The sequence below is a fragment of the Helianthus annuus genome, chromosome 1, assembly GCF_002127325.2.
Source record: "Helianthus annuus cultivar XRQ/B chromosome 1, HanXRQr2.0-SUNRISE, whole genome shotgun sequence".
NCBI classification, from domain to species: Eukaryota; Viridiplantae; Streptophyta; class Magnoliopsida; order Asterales; family Asteraceae; genus Helianthus; species Helianthus annuus.
The window spans coordinates 129,682,029-129,701,510 of record NC_035433.2 but is presented as its reverse complement, the minus strand read 5'-3'; the positions used below and the strand labels follow the sequence as shown (position 1 = coordinate 129,701,510).

The 19,482-nt window shown below is 35.0% G+C and overlaps 1 protein-coding gene and 1 long non-coding RNA gene across 2 annotated transcripts; both read left to right on the top strand.

Annotated features, from left to right (window-relative positions):
• The first annotated feature begins 315 nt into the window (after window positions 1-315).
• LOC110877713 (carboxyl-terminal-processing peptidase 2, chloroplastic) lies at window positions 316-5,913 on the top strand. The gene is made up of 13 exons (XM_022125909.2): window positions 316-449; window positions 676-1,039; window positions 1,120-1,269; window positions 1,382-1,464; window positions 1,581-1,789; window positions 1,882-1,950; window positions 2,439-2,557; window positions 2,850-2,925; window positions 3,040-3,081; window positions 3,997-4,105; window positions 4,968-5,065; window positions 5,419-5,512; window positions 5,592-5,913. Exons 1-13 carry the CDS (start codon window positions 372-374, stop codon window positions 5,715-5,717), a joined length of 1,617 nt encoding a protein of 538 aa, XP_021981601.1. The 5' UTR covers window positions 316-371; the 3' UTR covers window positions 5,718-5,913.
• Window positions 5,914-12,778: 6,865 nt separating this feature from the next.
• On the top strand, window positions 12,779-14,692 carry LOC110931231. Its single transcript, XR_004861397.1, has 3 exons — window positions 12,779-12,859; window positions 13,392-13,445; window positions 14,543-14,692. It is a non-coding gene; the product is annotated as an uncharacterized LOC110931231 (long non-coding RNA).
• The last annotated feature ends 4,790 nt before the right edge of the window (window positions 14,693-19,482 follow it).

Sequence of the window (19,482 nt, the reverse complement as noted above, 5' to 3'; positions counted from 1 at the left end):
TATATGCAATCAATTTAACAAGCATTTGTAGGGTAAGAAATGACACAGTCTTCTCTAATAAAAACGCACGTCACTCCTCTTATAACAAGCCATTTCACAACCGCTTGAGCGATGTTTAACGCCCGATTCATACCTCGAGGCTGCCATCTCACCTGGGGCGTTTGAGACTTTGAGTACCATACATGATCATATATTTAAATTAAAAAAAAGTTTTATTATAGATATTCTCTTTCTTTATTGATATCTTATTACTCTTATCAAACTTTTTAAATTATCATTTTCAAGATAATATCCTTTTCGAAATATATAAAAAGCATATATATAAGAAAAGTGGCAAAATTCGAAACCCCATCCACTTTGGTGGGAGTCAAATGGAAGTGATCAGCAGCTCATCCTCCTCTTTCTTCATCTCCCCCCGCAACAATCTCTGCTTCGCTCCAAACCCTAAGGTACATCTCACCCTCAATTCATCATTAACATTCACTTTCATTCCAATCCACCTTCAATTCACCGCCATATATCACATACGATCTTCACCTAAATTACATTCTTACTTCCTGTATCCACCAATCCATCATTTATGCATTATCATTTATGTTATATCGTCTACCGTTTCGTATAAATCGATACACATTAGTTGAAAATTGAAAATAGTAGCTGAAACTGTGACTGCAGGTTGTGAGATTGAATTCTGTGATTGTTAGCTCTGTAAACCCTAGGTTGAGCAATGGATTAACATGTGTAAGCGTAAGCGCTAGCGATAGATTAGCGGCTTTTAACCATAAGGAGATTGGTGAAGACAGGAGTTTGTTTTGGTTGGTGAAAAGGTTGAACAAGAGATTTGCATTTCATCATGTTGTGCTTTTTAGGGGGAATGGGCGGCTGTTAACGAAGTTAAGGAAACATACTGTGAGCTTTAAGAAACTAGTGAAGAGTTCTGAGAAGTTTAAGGATGTGTTTCCGGATTTCTTTGTTCGAGTTGCGTTGGGAATGATGCTGTGTATGGCAATTGCTGTTCCTGTTAGCAAATCTCCTTCCTGTAAGTTCTGTTTTTAAGTTTGCGGTTTGTATAATGTTTCAACTTTGTTTTGAGATGTGTCACCTGCGGTTTATATACAGGGGCACTCACTGAGGAGAACCTTTTGTTCCTGGAGGCGTGGAGGACGATTGACCGTGCATATGTTGACAAAAGCTTTAATGGTCAAAGCTGGTTTAGGTACAGAGAAAATGCGCTGCGCAATGAACCAATGAACAACCGTGAACAAACCTGTATGATTTATGGTTATTACGGCGTTGTCAGTTTTTGTGATGATAATACGTTACTAGCTTTATATGCCTTAATATATGTAAGACATTCAATGCGTTTTTTTTTTGCTTCCAGATGCAGCAATAAAGAAGATGCTTGCCACATTGGATGACCCCTTCACCCGTTTTTTGGAGCCTGATAAGTTCAAAAGTTTAAGGGTATGAAGATCGAATCTGACTTTACATTTACGCTGCCTGTATTTACTTTTACTTTTATATAATGAGTTTTGTCGGTTTTTTTTTTTAAATATGCAAATATGTTCCTTTGAAGGCAGTCAGGAACACAAGGTGCTCTTACCGGAGTAGGGTTATCAATTGGCTACCCGACTGGAAATGATGGAGCTGTTTCTGGAATCATGGTTATTTCAGCTTCTCCAGGTGGGCCCGCTAGTAGGGCTGTCATTTCTCCAGGTGATCTAATTCTGGCCATTGATGATACCAGTACAGAAACAATGGACATTTATGATGCAGCCGAACGCTTGCAGTAAGTTATCATTGACTATATAACTTATCCTAAGCTAGCCGCTAGGTAGTACTCTGAATTTGAAGTTAACTATACATTTGACTTACTTGTAGGGGACCTGAAGGAAGTGAAGTACAACTAAAAATACGAAGTGGGTCAGATATCAAGCAACTGTCGTTAACGTAAGTTTGTTTTCTTCTATTTAAAATTTGTCTTACGCCCCGCTTGTGGTATGCTCATATAATGTATATATGTGTGGGCGCTCGGGGGCAAAAGTGAAAGTGCTCTAATTTTAACGTTATTTTACTAATTTCGTGAAAATAACGTTAAGAGAGGGGATGGTTAATCATGCATCATGTGGTGGCGTTGATAGCCGAAAGACAATGGGTACATGCAATAATCGGCGTTTGTCTCAATTGCTGAGTGTTATGTGCCTTATGTCCAAGGCTTGATACAAAACTACTATCGAGCCGGGGGTCTCACTGGAAGCAGCCTCTCTATTCCTACGGGGTAGAGGTAAGGCTGTCTACATCTTACCCTCCTCAGACCCTACCTTAGCTTTGCTATTGGTGGGATATACTGAGTATGATAACGATGATGATATTTAAAATTTGTCTTAAGCTTCATCTATGTATACCGGATATTGAGATTAAAATCATGTGCTATGCAGAAGGGAAAACATATCAATAAATCCAGTGAAGTCAAGGGTTTGTGAGACACCTGGTCTCGGGAAGGCTGCTTCAAAGATCGGATACATAAAGTTAACGTCATTTAACCAAAATGCTTCTGGTATATTAAGCGCATGCATAACCTGCTTAATGCTATTTTTTACTATATTCCTTATCTCGACTCGATCTTTAAAGGGAAGATGGTATTGAGATACATGATGGTTCATGTTTCTCAATTCTATAACCTGTAGTGGTCAGATCTGAAAGGAAGAATCTTATGTCAGTACATCATGTGTTCTAGGTTTTGGTTGGTCTTATGGTATCCTTTTGCACCATCACCAAATAATAAACGAGAGTGTTATATTATTTCATCATGAAAAGTTAGGATGCTTCTAACAAATTTGCCTTTCCAGCTGCTGTCAAGGAAGCAATTGAAACTTTAAGGAGAGAGAATGTGGAGGGCTTTGTCTTGGACCTCCGCAATAATAGGTGATATATATATATATATATATATATGTTTTTATAACGCTGACTTGTTTCGGGCTTTCCTTTTGGACATCCTTTTTGCAATGTTTTCTAAAAGATGAATAAATGTGGATGCAGTGGTGGTCTTTTTCCTGAAGGAATTGAGATTGCTAAGATCTGGTAAGTCACTAATTGTATATTAATTTACCACATAATGCGACATGAATATGTGTTTTTGGTTCAAATATTAATCATATGGGTAAAGGATCAAATAAAAATAAAATAAGCGTACGAACTGTACGAATTGAAAGAAAAGTCAAAAAGTGGCGGTGGCAATATGGTAATTATCAGCAATTTCAAAAGTACTGTACTGGGGAAAAGCAAAAAGTGGCGGTGGCAATCTGGTAATTATCAAAAACTTCAAAATTACTCTAGTAGGGTAATTTTGAGCATCTGTAGGGTAATTTTGAGCATCAATAGGGTAATTTTGAGCATCTATAGAGTAATTTTGAGAAATGTAGGGTAATTATCAAATTACTCTAGTAGAGTAATTTTGACTTCTGTAGGGTAATTTTGGGAAATGTCTTGTAGAGTAATTTTGTTAGCATTTAGTTATGGGGTTTAGCTTTATGGTTTAGTTTTTAGCTTTTAGTTTGGGTTGGGGGGGGGGGAGGGGGGGGGGGGGTTAGGTTTTTTTAGGTTTTTGGGGGTGGGGGGGTTAGGTTTTTTTAGATTTTTGGGGGTGGGGGGGGGGGGTTAGGTTTTTTTAGGTTTTTGGGGGGTGGGGGTGGGGGGGGGGGTTAGGTTTTTTTAGGTTTTTGGGGGTGGGGGTGGGGGGGGGGGGTTAGTGTAATTTTGATAATTACCCTACAATTTTGATAATTACCCTACACGACCAAAATTACTCTACTTGAGCTTTTACAAAATTACCCTACAGAAGTTCAAAATTACTCTACTAGAGTAATTTTGAAGTTGCTGATAATTACCAAAATGCCACCACCACTTTTTTGACTTTCTTTCACTTCGTACGTTTCGTACGATAATTTTATTTTCACAAGAACTTAACTCTAATCATATGAAGCTGTTGCAAACCAGGTTGGACAAAGGTGTGATTGTGTACATATGTGATAGTCGAGGGGTTAGAGATATATATGACACGGACGGAACCAATGCAATAGCACCTTCAGAACCGCTAGCAGTTCTGGTAATGCCAACCCATCGTATATTCCAACTTTATAATATCTTCAAAACTGAAGTATACATGTATAGGTGTACATATAAAGAGGTTAATTTGGGTTATATTTTATCTCTAGTGGTTCAAATTGAGGCTTGTAAATGAACTGAATGAACACGAACAGAGGAATGTTCATGTTCGTTCATTTAACTTTAACTGAACACGAACACGAACATATAGTCGGATGCATTTTTTTCTTTCATGTTTGTTTATTAAGAAAATGGCCATGTTCATGTTCATTCGTTTAAAACCTAAACGAACACTTCACGAACATAAACAAACATAAACAAACAAACTTAAACGCATATAATTTAACAAACAATAAACAACACAAATGAACATAATTGAACAAACATAAATGAACATAATTGACTAAACATAAATGAATATAAAGTGAATTTATATAAATTAGTGATTAATTACGATAAACTTCATTGCAAAACCCACTTTGATTACTATAAAGCCCAACTACCAGTTAGTTATATTTATATAAGTAGTTATGTATTTAATTTTCATATACAAAATAACTACTTATGTATTTAAATTGAAATAAACAAAGATAAATAAATGTAAATAAACGAACATAAATGAACAAACATAAATGGACGTTCACGAACATAAATGAACGAACAAAATGTGAGTTCATGTTCGTTCGTTTAATTAAATGAACAAGAAATTGTGTTCATGTCCGTTCATTTATTAAATAAACGAACATAAACCAACTTCCCGCCGAACAAGTTCACGAACAGTTCATGAACGTTCGGTACGTTTGCAGGCCTATTCAAATGGGTTAAATTGATCACCTGCAATGTTAACTTTTCGGTTCTTGTAGGTGAACAAAGGAACTGCAAGTGCAAGTGAGATTTTAGCCGGTGCATTGAAAGATAACAAGCGTGCAGTGCTTCTTGGAGAACCCACTTTCGGGAAAGGGTAATTATTTTTGCATAACGCTTCCTCTTTTAACAGCATCAAATATTTTATAAATGTCTTAGGGGCTGTTTGGCAACATCTGAATGGTTAAGTGCTGAATCAGTAAGAGGTCTGAACCCTATAATGCTTAATCGTCCAGAGGCAAATGTCTGACCAATTCAGATTAGAGGTCTTAACCATTCAGACCTTGTATAATACTTAACCATTCAGAGGCAAATGTCTGAACCATTCAGACATCTGCTCGCGAAACAAACAGTCTGAACCATTAAGTGCTGAATCAGTAAGAGGTCTGAACCATTAAGAGCATCATTAAGAGGTAAACAAACAGCCCATTAACCTTCTCTTTTTTTCAGAAAAATTCAATCGGTTTTTGAAATGTCTGATGGATCTGGCTTGGCTGTTACTGTTGCTCGTTATGAAACCCCTGATCACATCGACATCAACAAGGTTCTCTCTCTACACACACGGGTCTAAGTGTGAAATGCGTTTTCGACATCTAAATTCTAACCACTCTATATGTATGTAGGTTGGCATAATTCCTGATCATCCTTTGCCAGCTTTGTTTCCCAAGGATGATGACGATTTTTGTGGCTGCATTGGAGACCCTGCTTCAGGTTGTTTTCTAAACCGAGTTGGATTATTTTCAAGATGATACAACTATTCTAAAAACTCAATTTATCATTCATTTGACTGTTGGTTATTTGTTCAAAAGACCATGGCCAGCATATATGTATAGTTTGAAGGAAATTGGAAAAAAATGTGAAGTAAATCTGTTGTAAATTACTTCTCTTTGAATTCTAGTCACCAATGCTTGAAGAGGTGATTTGTAAACCATATTTTTTTACTTGCATGCTTTTTGAAACTTTTTTTTGTTGATGTGGTTACCTTTTGCGCCACAAGAAAGACAAAAAATGTGCCTTGGGTGTAAGGGTAACATTGGTAATAGAAAATGTTTGCAGTGTGCAAAACTGCAAATTAGTCAACTTGGTGTCCAGACCACTTCCCTGTGCCGCTTGGTGGTGTAGTGGCATGCAGTGTGATCCGATCAATTGCATACGTGTGAACCAATGGACGCTAGGGTTTTCCTCACTTGGATAGGCTTGACTTATTAAGGTTCAACAACTTGGAGATGTGAAAGAGCAAGCATCGATTGTGATCATTGACTTCGAAGTACTCATTTTTTGGGAGAAGGCCCTTTCCTGCTTTGGATCACAATCGCTTTATATATTCTGATTTCATCAACTCCTTCGAAGATGAATTCTATGATCCTACGTCTACCCTTTGTTTTATGCGTGCATCTTGTAGTAAACATTAACATCTTAATCAGATTGTTATTTAAGTGATTGTCACCTACTTGAAAACGTGTTTATTGCTTTTAAAAAATGATGTTCAACCAAAACAATGGTTTGAATAATGATAAAAACTGAATATGTACATAAAGGTGACAAGCAAGCCAAACGAGTTGGATCTTTTGTAAATACTTTCAAGTGAAGTCAAAACCAACACTGATGCACATACTTGAGTCTAATTAATTAAGAAACATATATTCGCTAATTTTATTATAATCATCCAAATTTCCACAACTTTGCTAAGTATCAATGGATTATGTTAAGTAAATGCTAGATAGATTGTATAAGCGAAAATGACAAATATATGAGCACAATCATGCTATTGTGATAGGTTACTGTTAGGTTCAGAATACACACACGAACACATAACTCACACACACACACACACACACTTTTCTGATGAAGAACACAAAGATTTATAGTGGTTCGGTCGGTTCTGACCTACATCCACTCTCGGTAACTAGGAATATTTGTATTAGTTAAGCTTGGTACAATTTTACAGATACATAACAATCTCATATATATAAGATTGAGGAAAGAGAAGAAAGTCCCAAAACATGATCCCTGAAATCTGATCACCAAGACAATTATTCCCTTATCAACTTGATCAGCTTTGCTGACCTCAGGTTGATCAAATTGTCAAGTGGTTTGGCTTCACACTCAACAATCTCCCACTTGAAGCCACAGAATAATCTTCACCTGTGCTTCAACTGTGCATCAGTATCTCTATAAAAACTTTGATCTTCATACATTCCTAGTTACCCGGCCTTTTCTTCAATTAACCTGAAGGCCAGTTGAAGCTATGCAAAGCTTCAACTTCTCTAAGGTTACAACCTTAGTCAACATATCAGATGGATTTTCACTTCCTTTGATTTTCTTCAACTTCAGAGTGCCTTTACTAACTTGCTCTCTGATGAAGTGATATCTCAGCTGTATGTGCTTTGTCTTCGAATGGAAGACAAGATTCTTTGCAAGATGAATTGCACTTTGATTGTCACAAAACAGTGCACAATCAACTTGTTCCTTGCCGAGCTCTTTGAGAAAATTCTTCAACCATATAATCTCTTTGCTTGCTTCAGCAACTGCCATATACTCTGCTTCTGTGGTTGAAAGGGCAACACTTTTCTGCAGTCTGGACATCCAACTTACTGCAGTGCCTCCCACTGTAAAGACATATCCGATGGTGCTTTTGTAAGATTCTTTACAACCACCAAGGTCAGCATCTGCAAAACCTTTCGGAATAACCTCTTTCCCCTTAAACTGTAATGCCACTTTTGAAGTCCCCTTCAAATATCTTAGCAACCATTTAACTGCTTCCCAATGTTCTCTCCATGGATTAGACATAAACCGACTAACAACTCCCACTGCATGAGCTATAACTGGTCTCGTGCATACCATTGCATACATGAGGCTACCAACTGCCGATGCATACGGAACTTTAGCCATTTCTGCTTTGTCTTCATCTGATCTGGGTGACTGAACTTAGAAAGCTTAAAGTGACTTCCCAAAGGTGTGCTTCGAATCTTGGCATCTTTAAGGCTGAATCTTTCTAACACTTTCTCAATGTACTTCTCTTGAGAGAGTGTCAAAGAACCATCTTCTTTGTTTCTGAAAATACTCATCCCGAGTATTTGGTTTGCAGCTCCCAAGTCTTTCATCTCAAACTCTTCAGACATCTGCTTCTTCAGCTTCTTGATCTCTGTCATGTCTGAACCTGCAATCAACATATCATCCACATATAGTAATAGAATGATATAAGGACCCTTAAACCTCTTGATGTAACAACAATGGTCATTGTCACATCTCTTGTATCCGACTCTTCCCATGAAGTTATCAGACTTCAAATACCATTGTCTGGGCGTTTGTTTCAGACCATACAAACTTTTCTTCAAATTACACACCAAGTTTTCTTTACCTTTAACCTGAAAACCTTCTGGTTGTGTCATGTAGATATCTTCTTCTAGGTCACCATGTAGAAAAGCTGTCTTGACATCTAGCTGCTCTAGATGCAAGCCTTTTGCTGCTACAATACTGAGAACAAGTCTGATGGTAGTCATTTTCACAACTGGAGAGAATATTTCATTGAAATCAATTCCCTCTTTCTACTGAAATCCCTTGACCACTAATCTTGCTTTGTACCGTTTGGTACCATCATGTTCATCTTTGACCCTGAAAACCACTTGTTCTGAAGAGCCTTCTTCCCAGCTGGAAGCTTTGTTAAGTGCCAGGTCTTGTTCTTCTCAAGCGACTTCATCTCATCTTTCATTGCTATCTCCCACTGCAATGAATCTTTCAACCCCATGGCTTTTGAGTAACACTGGGGTTCACCATTTTCTGTCAAAAGTATGTAATTGACGGATGGTGAATATCTGTCTGGTGGTCTAACGACTCTGGAGGATCTTCTTGGTTGAAACTGAGGAGTTTCTGGGGATTCTGGAATTTGAGGAGCGACCTCTTCTTCTTCTTCTTCTTCTTCTTCTTCTTCTGCAGAATCATTACTAGAATCATTCCCTGAGCTCCCACTGTCGATTGACTCATTCCCATTTTCTGGAATGTCGACTGAAGCTTCCTTTCTTGTTTCACCACTTTCAAATTCAACATAGTCTTTCTGAACTTCTGGTCCTTTGGTGTTTCTGTCTTTATACAATTCGTTTTCATTGAAGACGACATTCTTGCTTCTGATTACTTTTCTGCCTTCATTATCCCAAAGCCTGTAACCCATTTGTTCTGACCCATAACCAATGAATGTGCACTTCTTGGATTTTGAGTCTAACTTATCCCTGTCACCAGCTTCTAACAAATCGTAAGCACTACAACCAAAGACTCGTAAGTGTTCGAGACTTACCTCCTTTCCTTGCCACATTTCTTCAGGCAACTTGAAATCTAAGGGACCGGTTGGTGAACGGTTGATCAAGTAGGCTGCAGTGCTAACTGCATCGGCCCAGAATGTCTTGGGCATCCCGACATTTAGCCTCATGCTTCTAGCCCTCTCATTTAGAGTTCTATTCATTCTCTCAGCTACACCATTCTGCTGAGGAGTTCCGGGAACTGTCCTGATCATCTTTATCCCTTCCTTGGCGCAATAGTCAGTGACCTGCTTGCTTATGTATTCACCACCATTATCAGACTTTAGGCACTTTACCTTCAAGTTAGTTTCATTTTCAACAGCAGATTTCCATATCTTAAAAGCATCAAATTCGGCAGATTTATGCTTAAGAAAATATACCCATACCTTTCGTGTTGAATCATCGATGAAAGTAACATAATATCTTGAGCCTCCTAGAGATAAAACTGAGGTTGGTCCATATACATCCGAGTGAACAAGCTCTAACTTCTGAGCTTTCGGTGTTCTCCCTATCTTCACAAAAGTAACCCTCTTTTGTTTTCCAAGAACACAAGGTTCACAGAATTCAGTTTCCACTTTCTTCAAGTCTGGAAACTTACCTTTCTGAGCCAACATCTTCAATCCCTTTTCGCTCATGTGTCCGAGTCGGTTGTGCCATAAATTTGATGGACTCGGACCAGTGGTCATTGCATGAACACCTTCAGCAGAAACTTCTGCCATGTATAGAGTACCTTGCTTCTTTCCTTTAGCAATCACTAAATTGCCTTTGATCACTTTCCATTGTCCACCCCCAAAGTGAACATTAAACCCTTCATCATCCAGTTTACCAACTGACTCAAATTAGGAATAACCCTGACATTTTTCAATGTCCATATAGTTCCTAATGAGGTCTCCAAGTCTACATCTCCAATACCTGTGATATCAAGCATTTGATCATCTGCTAAACGAACTTTACCAAAGTTACCTGTTCGTAGATTCTTGACCATATCTGGGCATGAGATAGCATGGAAAGAAGCACCTGAATCCATAATCCAAGATTCAACTGAATCTTCAACAAAACAGATGAGAACATCACCTAATTCTTCCGAGGATACACTGTTCACTTCTTTCTTTGAAGCGGGTTTTGTACATTGGCTTCTATAGTGACCTTTTTCTTTGCAATTCCAACATTCAACGTCTTTTCTGTTCTTTGACTGCCCCCTTCTTCTGGACTTGGACCTGCCTCGATTATGTCCTCTTTCGTTTCTTCTTCCTCTACTTTCTGTATGCAATAAAGAACTAGAATTAGAAGTCTCACCACTGCTTCTCCGTCTGATATCTTCGTTTACTATCAAGTCACGAATACTATCGAAAGTGAGTTTGGTAGTGTCGGATGCACTACTAACAGTTGTGACTGTGCCTGACCAACTGTCGGGCAACGATGATAAAAGGAGTAGTGCTTGTACTTCATCTTCAAACTTTATTTCAACTGAGGCTAAACGAGAGATAATCGAGTTAAACTCATTTATGTGAGCGGTAACCGACATGCCTTCCTTCATCTTCGTGTTAACCAATTGTCGGATGAGGAATACTTTGTTTGAAGCGGATGGTTTTTCATACATGTTGGACAAAGCTTTCAATACACCATAGGTGGTTGTTTCACTGACAATGTTGTGAGCAACACTCTTTGCCAAAGAAAGCCTAACCACACCCAAAGCTTGTCTATCCAACAACTTCCATTCTTTATCATACATGTCATCTGGTTGTTCACCTGATATAGGCAAATGCAAACTTTTCTGATACAATAAATCTTCAATTTGCATTTTCCAAAATCCATAATCACTTTCATCGAACTTATCAATCTTGATTTTACTATCTTCTGCCATTAAAAAAATTACCAAATTACTGCTAACCAAACGGGTTTGTACTGCTAAGTGGTAATTTATACGAGCGAAAGCAATAATCAGAAACAAATAACTTATCTGTTTCAAGCTTTAATGGCAAGGGACAAGTATTGATGGATAATGAGATCTTGTTCAAAGTTGAGGGACCTTTCTTGATAAAATTGAGAAATTCAATTTTCTTCACCAGAAATAAAAGTTGAGGGGCCTTTCTGATCAAATTGAAAACTTCAATTCTCCACCAGAATAAAACACCGACGTGTTCTCCTTCTTCCCCAATTTCACCAGAAAAAAACCTCTGGTTCCTTCTCCTCGTTCCTTCTTCTACACAGAGTTTCTTCTCCACTTCACAGAAAAAAAAACTCAAGCTCTCCTCTTCTGTGTGTCAAACAAGAGCAGGCTGGGTTCAATCGGAACCCTAGACAGCGGTGACGGCTGCGGCGAAGATGACCGGCGGTTCTGGTAGCGGCGGTGGCGGTTCTGGCAGCAGCGACGGCTGCTGGTTCTGAACAGAAAGCTGCTGCTGTGAAGAGACGGCTGAAACCGATGCAAATCGGAACTCTAGTTCAGATTTCTGCACTATCAGGTATTTTCTTCTTCTACACCTTCGTTTCTGTTCGTTCTGTTCGGTTCAACAACACAAGCCTGAGCTCTGATACCAGTTGTTAGGTTCAGAATACACACACGAACACAAAACTCACACACACACACACACACTTTTCTGATGAAGAACACAAAGATTTATAGTGGTTCGGTCGGTTCTGACCTACATCCACTCTCGGTAACTAGGAATATTTGTATTAGTTAAGCTTGGTACAATTTTACAGATACATAACAATCACATATATATAATATATAAGATTGAGGAAAGAGAAGAAAGTCCCAAAACATGATCCCTGAAATCTGATCGACAATTATTCCCTTATCAACTTGATCAGCTTTGCTGACCTCAGGTTGATCAAATTATCAAGTGGTTTGGCTTCACACTCAACAGTTACATGGAAATGTGTTGTATGTTTATATGTTCTATAACCAACGTTGATGTATTAGAAATATATTTGAGTAACTTTGGAGCTGATTGTTGCCAACGGTTGCCGAAACCCAGGCAAAAATTGCTATTTAAGATTTGGAATCGGGATGGATTTTTGTTTCCACCTTTAGGGATATCTCGCTATGCTTATGAACTTATTCTTAAAAAGTGTTAGCTTCGATCCAAGTGATCATGGTGTTTGTGTAGTTGTTGCAAGGTGTAATATTATATTTTTTTGTAATGTAAAGTGAACACAAATTTTTAAAGCATGTTTTGACAAAGAAATCTATATATATAATAAATGAATAAGGTTTGGGACACATGTCCTCACATGGTGCAACCATTTTAGTTTTTTCCCGCCTTTTTTTTGGTCCATCTCTTAATATCGGTTGACCCGACCCGGTATTAAATACATTTCCTAAATTTGATTACCATCTAATAATAGCCTAAATCAATACCATAACCTCCATTGCATCTCACATCTCTCCTCTCAATCATTGTTCTAAACACTCTTAAGAACCTAAATGAAGATCATCGTCAACAATCGTCTTGATTGACAGTAAGCAATTGGATTCCATAATCTGTTGTCAAGATCTAGTGTTATTGTTTGTGATTTTGAACTTCGTGTACTATGATCGTTAGGTTATTGTGGATTTGGAAGAACGATACACAAAATCCCTTACATCAAAGGTATTTTTATCATTTGAGCATTTGTTATTTTGCTTTTTATTACTTTGATTTTGTATTAGGATGTTATTTGTTTTGATCGGTTACTGTGTAATTTGAAGGATCATTGTTTTCTATCTTTGTTTTCTCTAGCTTTTCTTTTGATTCTATACGCATGTCTTAATGATTTTCCTAACTATTATTTTGTTTATTTTTCTTTTAAAATTCAAATAGTTCTTCGCAGAATCATTAATGTCTTTTAATTCGATAATCTTAAGGTTTTAAAAAATATGTTTGTTTTAAAGTTTTGTAATCTTGGTTGAATCTGGCTTTAATCTTGATTGTAAATATGGTTTTCTCATTTTTATTTATTGGATGGAGTTCGTTTTTCAAGTAAAAAAAATTCTTGAAAGATACTTGAAATTGATATTTATTGATTTTTACTATATTGAAACACGATATTTGTTTTATGATTACCATATTGTTTAAGGAAGCTTATTATTGATGTAAAAAATAATGTTTGTTTTTCAAAAAACATAGTTTCATGTGTTTACAGGTTTTGTTATCAAGAAAAAATATGGCCATGATGCCACCAATGTTGGTGATGAAGGTGATTTTGCTTCTAATATTATGGTGATCATGGTTTAACCATTTTCATACATCATTTTGATATTCCTTTTTAACGATTTCTACATATCCGTTCTTTATCTTTAGGAAAACAAAGAGAGCCTTAAATTACTAAAGATTCATTTACTTATGAATTGATCAATTTGATTTTTTTAAATCTCGAATATGTAAAATTGGAAGTAGCAAAATAGAAACACGTCAAAACTGGTTGAAAATTACCCAAAGTTTATTTTTTATACAACCTCTTAAATTGTTTCTTTCACTAAAAAAAGGTAAGCATATTAAAATAATATACTTTATATATTGTAAAATATAACTGAAAATATTTATACAATAATTCTAAAATGATACCGTATCTTTTTAACATTTATATTATCAAACAATTAATTGCTTTTTCTTTAAATTGGTAATAAATGCATTCCTTTTCATTCATAATTTGATTCCCTTCATCTTACCAACTTTTCATATATCTTTTTCGTTTAGTATATTTTTTTCATTTAGGAATGTTAACTATCATCATTTATTCATTTCCATTTCTACAAATACGTGTAAATGATGATTCACAATTTCATAATCAATCAATAAATTTAATGTATATTTATTTATCTTATATATATTTTTATCATTTAAATACTAAGCAATGAAAATGAGTGTTGAACGTTGACTTATCACAAGTTAAGTCTATATTTTGAATTGTTATTTTAAATTGAAGTATTTAATAGGTTAGTCAAATTTATTAATTAGTTACTTTGTAAAGCTTAATTATTTTCTCCATCCATTTGTATCAGAATTAACTTTTTTAAACGTTAATCAAAATTATTAATTTAGTTTTGAATTGTAATTTTTAAAGTAACATATTCAATAGGTTAGTTAAATAGGTTAATGGGTTACTCCCTCAATTCTTATTCATGTTTGCAGATGGCATTTACATTTGTAAGTTTAATTTCTTATTTTTTCTAATAAGATGAACTATTGTCACCAGCTATTATTTGATTGCCTTTGTGTAGGTTTAGGCAAATTTGAGGTTTTTTGTGTGTTGGCTGGTATGGTCATGTGATTGACTTTACTTTCACTTCGCAGTCGTTGAGTATGCAGCCGTGGAAGATTTACTCTCTTTGTTTGAAGATGAAATATTCCATATCTTGGCTTGCCATCCAAGATTGTGATTGTTGCTGTATGAATGGTTTAAAATTTGAGCAAAGATGAGAATTTTGTGTGTCCTGGCGGGGTACTCGAGATTGTCATATGATTTGACTTTGCTTTCACGTGGCAACCAGTTAGTGTGTAGGAATGGCAGATCCATACTCTTTCTTTAAATATTTACATATATGATCCTCATTATTCTTTCATCGTGTTTTCTAATCATTCATCGTTTACATAATATTACCCATTTTGATTGATTGCAGATCAATGGTGGATACTTGGGTAATTTCTCCTCCTTTTTTACCCACTGTAAATTTTGTTGCATGTATTCAATAATTGTTGTGTTCTAATTGAAGGTTACACCAGTTCTTTTTGATTCAGTTGTTGGAGGGCTGACGATGTTTGAGCCTACTTATGTCATTTTCTCGGGTGCCTTTTTTCATGTTATGCATATAGACTAATAATACAGTTAGTAATTACGTATCTTTTTAATATTAACGATGCTTTGGTTCGTTCTTACAAGATCCAGAGAAGACCAAACTACAGCTTCTACAAAAAGCACATATGTCGTTCACCTGGTATGGTATGATAAGCCTTTAGTTAAGTTTCATATAATATGTTTTTCACAGTTTGTCTTAAACTTTAATATACTTTGTAAATGCAGGGTGGTTATTTAGAAAGATAAATTCCAGTGATGTTATTAAATATGCGTGTAATGTAAGCACCGCAAGGAGGGGAAGTTGATTCTGGCCACCCTCCAATTTAGTAGCATTAGTTTTCAAAGAGAAATTATGAGAAATAACACGTCAACTAAAAACGAAATAAAACCAATAGACGCTCATGTGTGAATAAAGACGTTGTGCCAATTGTATGTGTCATCCATGCAAATTGGGTGACGCCATCACTAGAAGAGAGCATGTTGCTACTTATTTACTTAATGTACATTAGGTACCTTTGATCTCCAATCTTATATAGGTGTAAAAATGACCGGGTCAGGTTAAGTTTAGTTTTATTTAAACGTAATAACAATTTGAATTTTTTAATCTATTATCTATATGTATAAATGAAATGGGGTTTGGGACACGTGTCCCTAAATGGTGGTTTATACATGATAATACATGTTCAATATATTCAAGAATATTGTACATAATTTTCAGTGTGTTTTAAGAAGTTTGACACTTGAAGATTCGGTTATCCATCGATGTGTGTCATCAAATGTGGCATGTTTATGTTTATGCAATTAAGGTGTTTGATAAAAGGCTTATATGGGTTTTACCAGATAAATTCATCATTTCGGATTTAAATTAGCATCATTAGTATAAAATTCATTCTCCTTCTAAGTCGGCAATTTCAAGTGGTTCAGAAATTACAAGTGGTTTGGCGGCGAGTACAGGAGGTTCGGCGATCGGCGCTAATTGTTCAGTTCTCAGTCGGAGATTACAGGTGGTTTAGGTAGCATTATTGCTCTAATTTGTTTTCTTTTTTCCAGATTGATGTTGTAGCTAAGAGCTGTGATGGAAGGCTTCACATTGCCAACAACGATGAATGAGAAGAAAGTTTGATTCAACTACTTATGGTATTATGTTACAGGTCACTTCTTTTGTATTTGGTGGTTTCAAGTGATGCTATTAAATGTTTACAAAATATTGAGGGTTGAGTCTTGGAACAATCAGCACATGGTCACTTTTTTATGTCCGCATGTTCGAGCCATGGTTCATCCTAAAAGTTTAGAACATTCTAATCTAACATCGCTACTAGAGTTCTTCACCGAACTCCAAAAGGAGGTTCTTTTATTAGCATTCAGGTTCGATTTCTACCTCCTTACTTTATCAGTTATAGTTATAGCTTTGATTAGTTTTTGTGTATTTAAATTAGTTTATTTTTACTCGTGATGGAGATTAACAATTTTTGCTATCTAATTTGTGAAATATGATCGTTGATTTGTTTTTAGACTGTTTTTCATTATAGAATATGTTTTTTTAGTCTGATGGTTTATATCCTGGTATTTTTGTTTTTTTTTTTTTTTGCATTTTATTTTTGAAGTCTTTTAGATTCTGATTTGGGGCTTTCATTCTGTGTCCTTTTACCTAACTGTAGGTGATGTTGAGATGGTTCCAGTTATGGTCAACACAATCAAAATGGTTTTCTTTTTTTTTTTGGCTTAATCTTTTATAAAATGGACAAATTGTTATTGTTTGTTTGTTGACACTTGGTCCGTGATGTTAAGCCTTGGCTTACGTGAGATCGATGGGTAAGAAGACATCACACTTTATCATGTTTAGTACATGTATGGGTAAATGGGATAATTCGGTTTAATTTATCACTAACAGGTGCACCAAATGAGTTGATTTTATTTAATATAGCTCAAACTGAAACGGGTCAAACAGGCGAAAGTCACCTAAAATGCATATAACCTCCGGATTTGTTTTATTTCAAAATAAATTACTATATTGATATTTACTCTTTGATCATATCTAATACTGAACTTTTTTTTATGAAAAACAAGTTTCTGGGCAGTGGAACCCATTTTGACACGCACAGGTAAAAAGTGATCAATTTTTTATATATCCCAGATGATTTTTTTATATTTCACTATGATATGATTGGTTTAATTTGCCATTTGGTTAGAATATTGTAACAATTTTGTATAGGTTGTTGCTTGCAGTTGTGATTTTTGTGACCAAGGAGGCCGTTAAATTCTCAACACGAGGTGATTTCGGAAGGGCGGTTTTCTCCTTACACATTTTGGTGCGCAGATAACTCATGTATTTGTGTAAAGTATTTTATTTTTATTAGCATGATGTTGTGGTGACCTAACTGTGCTTGCATATTACAAAGTTACTTATACTAAATAAAGATGGAATTGTTACAAATAAAACAACCAATGTAATCTACAAGGAAATTCTTACTGAAAATTATGTTTAGATTTTCTATTTTATTGTTTCAGTGTTGTTTTTTAAAGTTTTTTATGCAATTGTTTTATGATAACTAACCGGAAGAGTGAATATATTGTTATTAAGTTTCATCTACTTACAGTTAGTTTATTTACATTTTGTAGATAATGTCTTATCTTCATGGTTATAAGTTTATACAACTTCTATCGGATCCACTGTCTTCTCATTTGCTAAATACGTATTCTTTTCATTATTAGTTGTTATATTTATTTATACCTACCGCATATGTTGGATGATTTTTAAATTTAGTTACTTAATTTGCTATTTTTAGGCAATTCAATCATGCATGAACAAGATATTATTGTTGAATAATATGTTCAACTCTAAAGTTGTTGTTACTACAAGTAATGGCAATTTATGGGCTGTTGATCTCAACTATATTGGTGATCAATATTATTTCATGAATGGTTGGCAAAATATCGTTAAAGATTTGGATTTGGATGTTCTTTGTTTTTTTGTATTTGAATATGTCAGAAACAATAAGTTTAACATATCTTATTACCACCAAAACCCTTTTAAGCAGTATTTACAACCTGCTTTTTGCAAGTCAATTGATCAACCATTCTCTACCCATTTTATAAGTATTTCATAAAGAAGTCTTATTGATAAAATACTTAATTTCCTTTTCTAAGATAGGCAGTATAATGATAATTTTTTATAAATTTAGTTTATATAATCAGGTGCTACCTTTGGCTTTTGGGATAAAATATTTCTGAACTCTTCATGTTCATACTATAGCTATTCTAAAAGTGTCTAAAGATCACACATGGAAAGTTAACGTTTCGAAAATTGGTCCGAGTTATTGCTTCACAGATGGATGGAGTAAATTTTTCTTTGATATTCGGTTAGACTTTGGTGATATTATTTGTTTTGAAATGCAAGACAACATGCTATTTAACATCTAACATATTTGATAAGTCAGGACGTCAATATGTTCTAAAATCTCCCAAATCCGACTTAGTAACTTATGGAAATATTACCAAGCAGTATAAGAAATCCCAACTTGATAATTCACCAATTACACCATTTTTTGAAACAATTGTTTCTTCTAATTTGCTAAGAGTTCAATAGACTAATTTTCGTGTAAATACTATTCTATTTACTAATTAATCAAATGCATAACTGATTAAATCTTTTGATTTTATTAGATTATTCCTGAAGAAAATGCGATCTTAGCTGGTTTAGATGAATCTTTGAGAATTATTATTAAAGTTATAGATGGTCACGAATGGGCTATGGAAATTCAAGCATTAAAAATGAGCCTACAAAAATGTATAAACTTTTATAATTTATTTGTTTATATAGATTTTTATAGAGAAACTTTATATATCTTTATAATGCCAATGCTTATTATTCGCCTGTTATTTTTAAATTTAGGTTTTATGTTATTGGTTGGGACAAGTTGATAAAAGATGAAGGCTTTTCAATCAGAGAAAGGTGCATCTTTAAGTGGTTTGAACGTGTTGGAAAGTTTATACTTGCACCTTTCGAAGAACCACTTAGCAATGACTCAAATTAAGATTTTGTGTTAATTGATATGGATTTTGATTGTTATGGTGTTGAGGTTGTTTTCATTTTCAAGTTATTGTTATATCTATTTTTGGTCCATTTTGTTGTTCATAAAATTTTTTTAAATAATATATATTTTTATAATATATACGTATACATTTATGTAATCTAAATTAGTTTTCAACTAAATAGGTAGGTATACAAAATGATCATAAACTAAAGGTTGCAGAACAGATAACTAAGAAGTTGCAAAGTAATTTATCATTCAACTATATGAATGGGTGTTGATATCAAACTTCTTCTCTATCTTGATATCGCCTAAAAGCACGATCTTTTTATGTATACAAGTAAGTTATCATAAATATTAATCAAATGTGTAAAATTATAATCCATATAAATATAACATTCATCTAC

Coding starts and splice junctions, on each gene's coding strand:
- LOC110877713 (XM_022125909.2), top strand. CDS start 372: ATGGAAGTGATCAGCAGCTCATCCTCCTCTTTCTTCATCTCCCCCCGC. Junction 1,270..1,381: donor GAACAACCGTGAACAAACCT/GTATGATTTATG, acceptor TTTTGCTTCCAG/ATGCAGCAATAAAGAAGATG. Junction 1,465..1,580: donor ATAAGTTCAAAAGTTTAAGG/GTATGAAGATCG, acceptor CTTTGAAGGCAG/TCAGGAACACAAGGTGCTCT.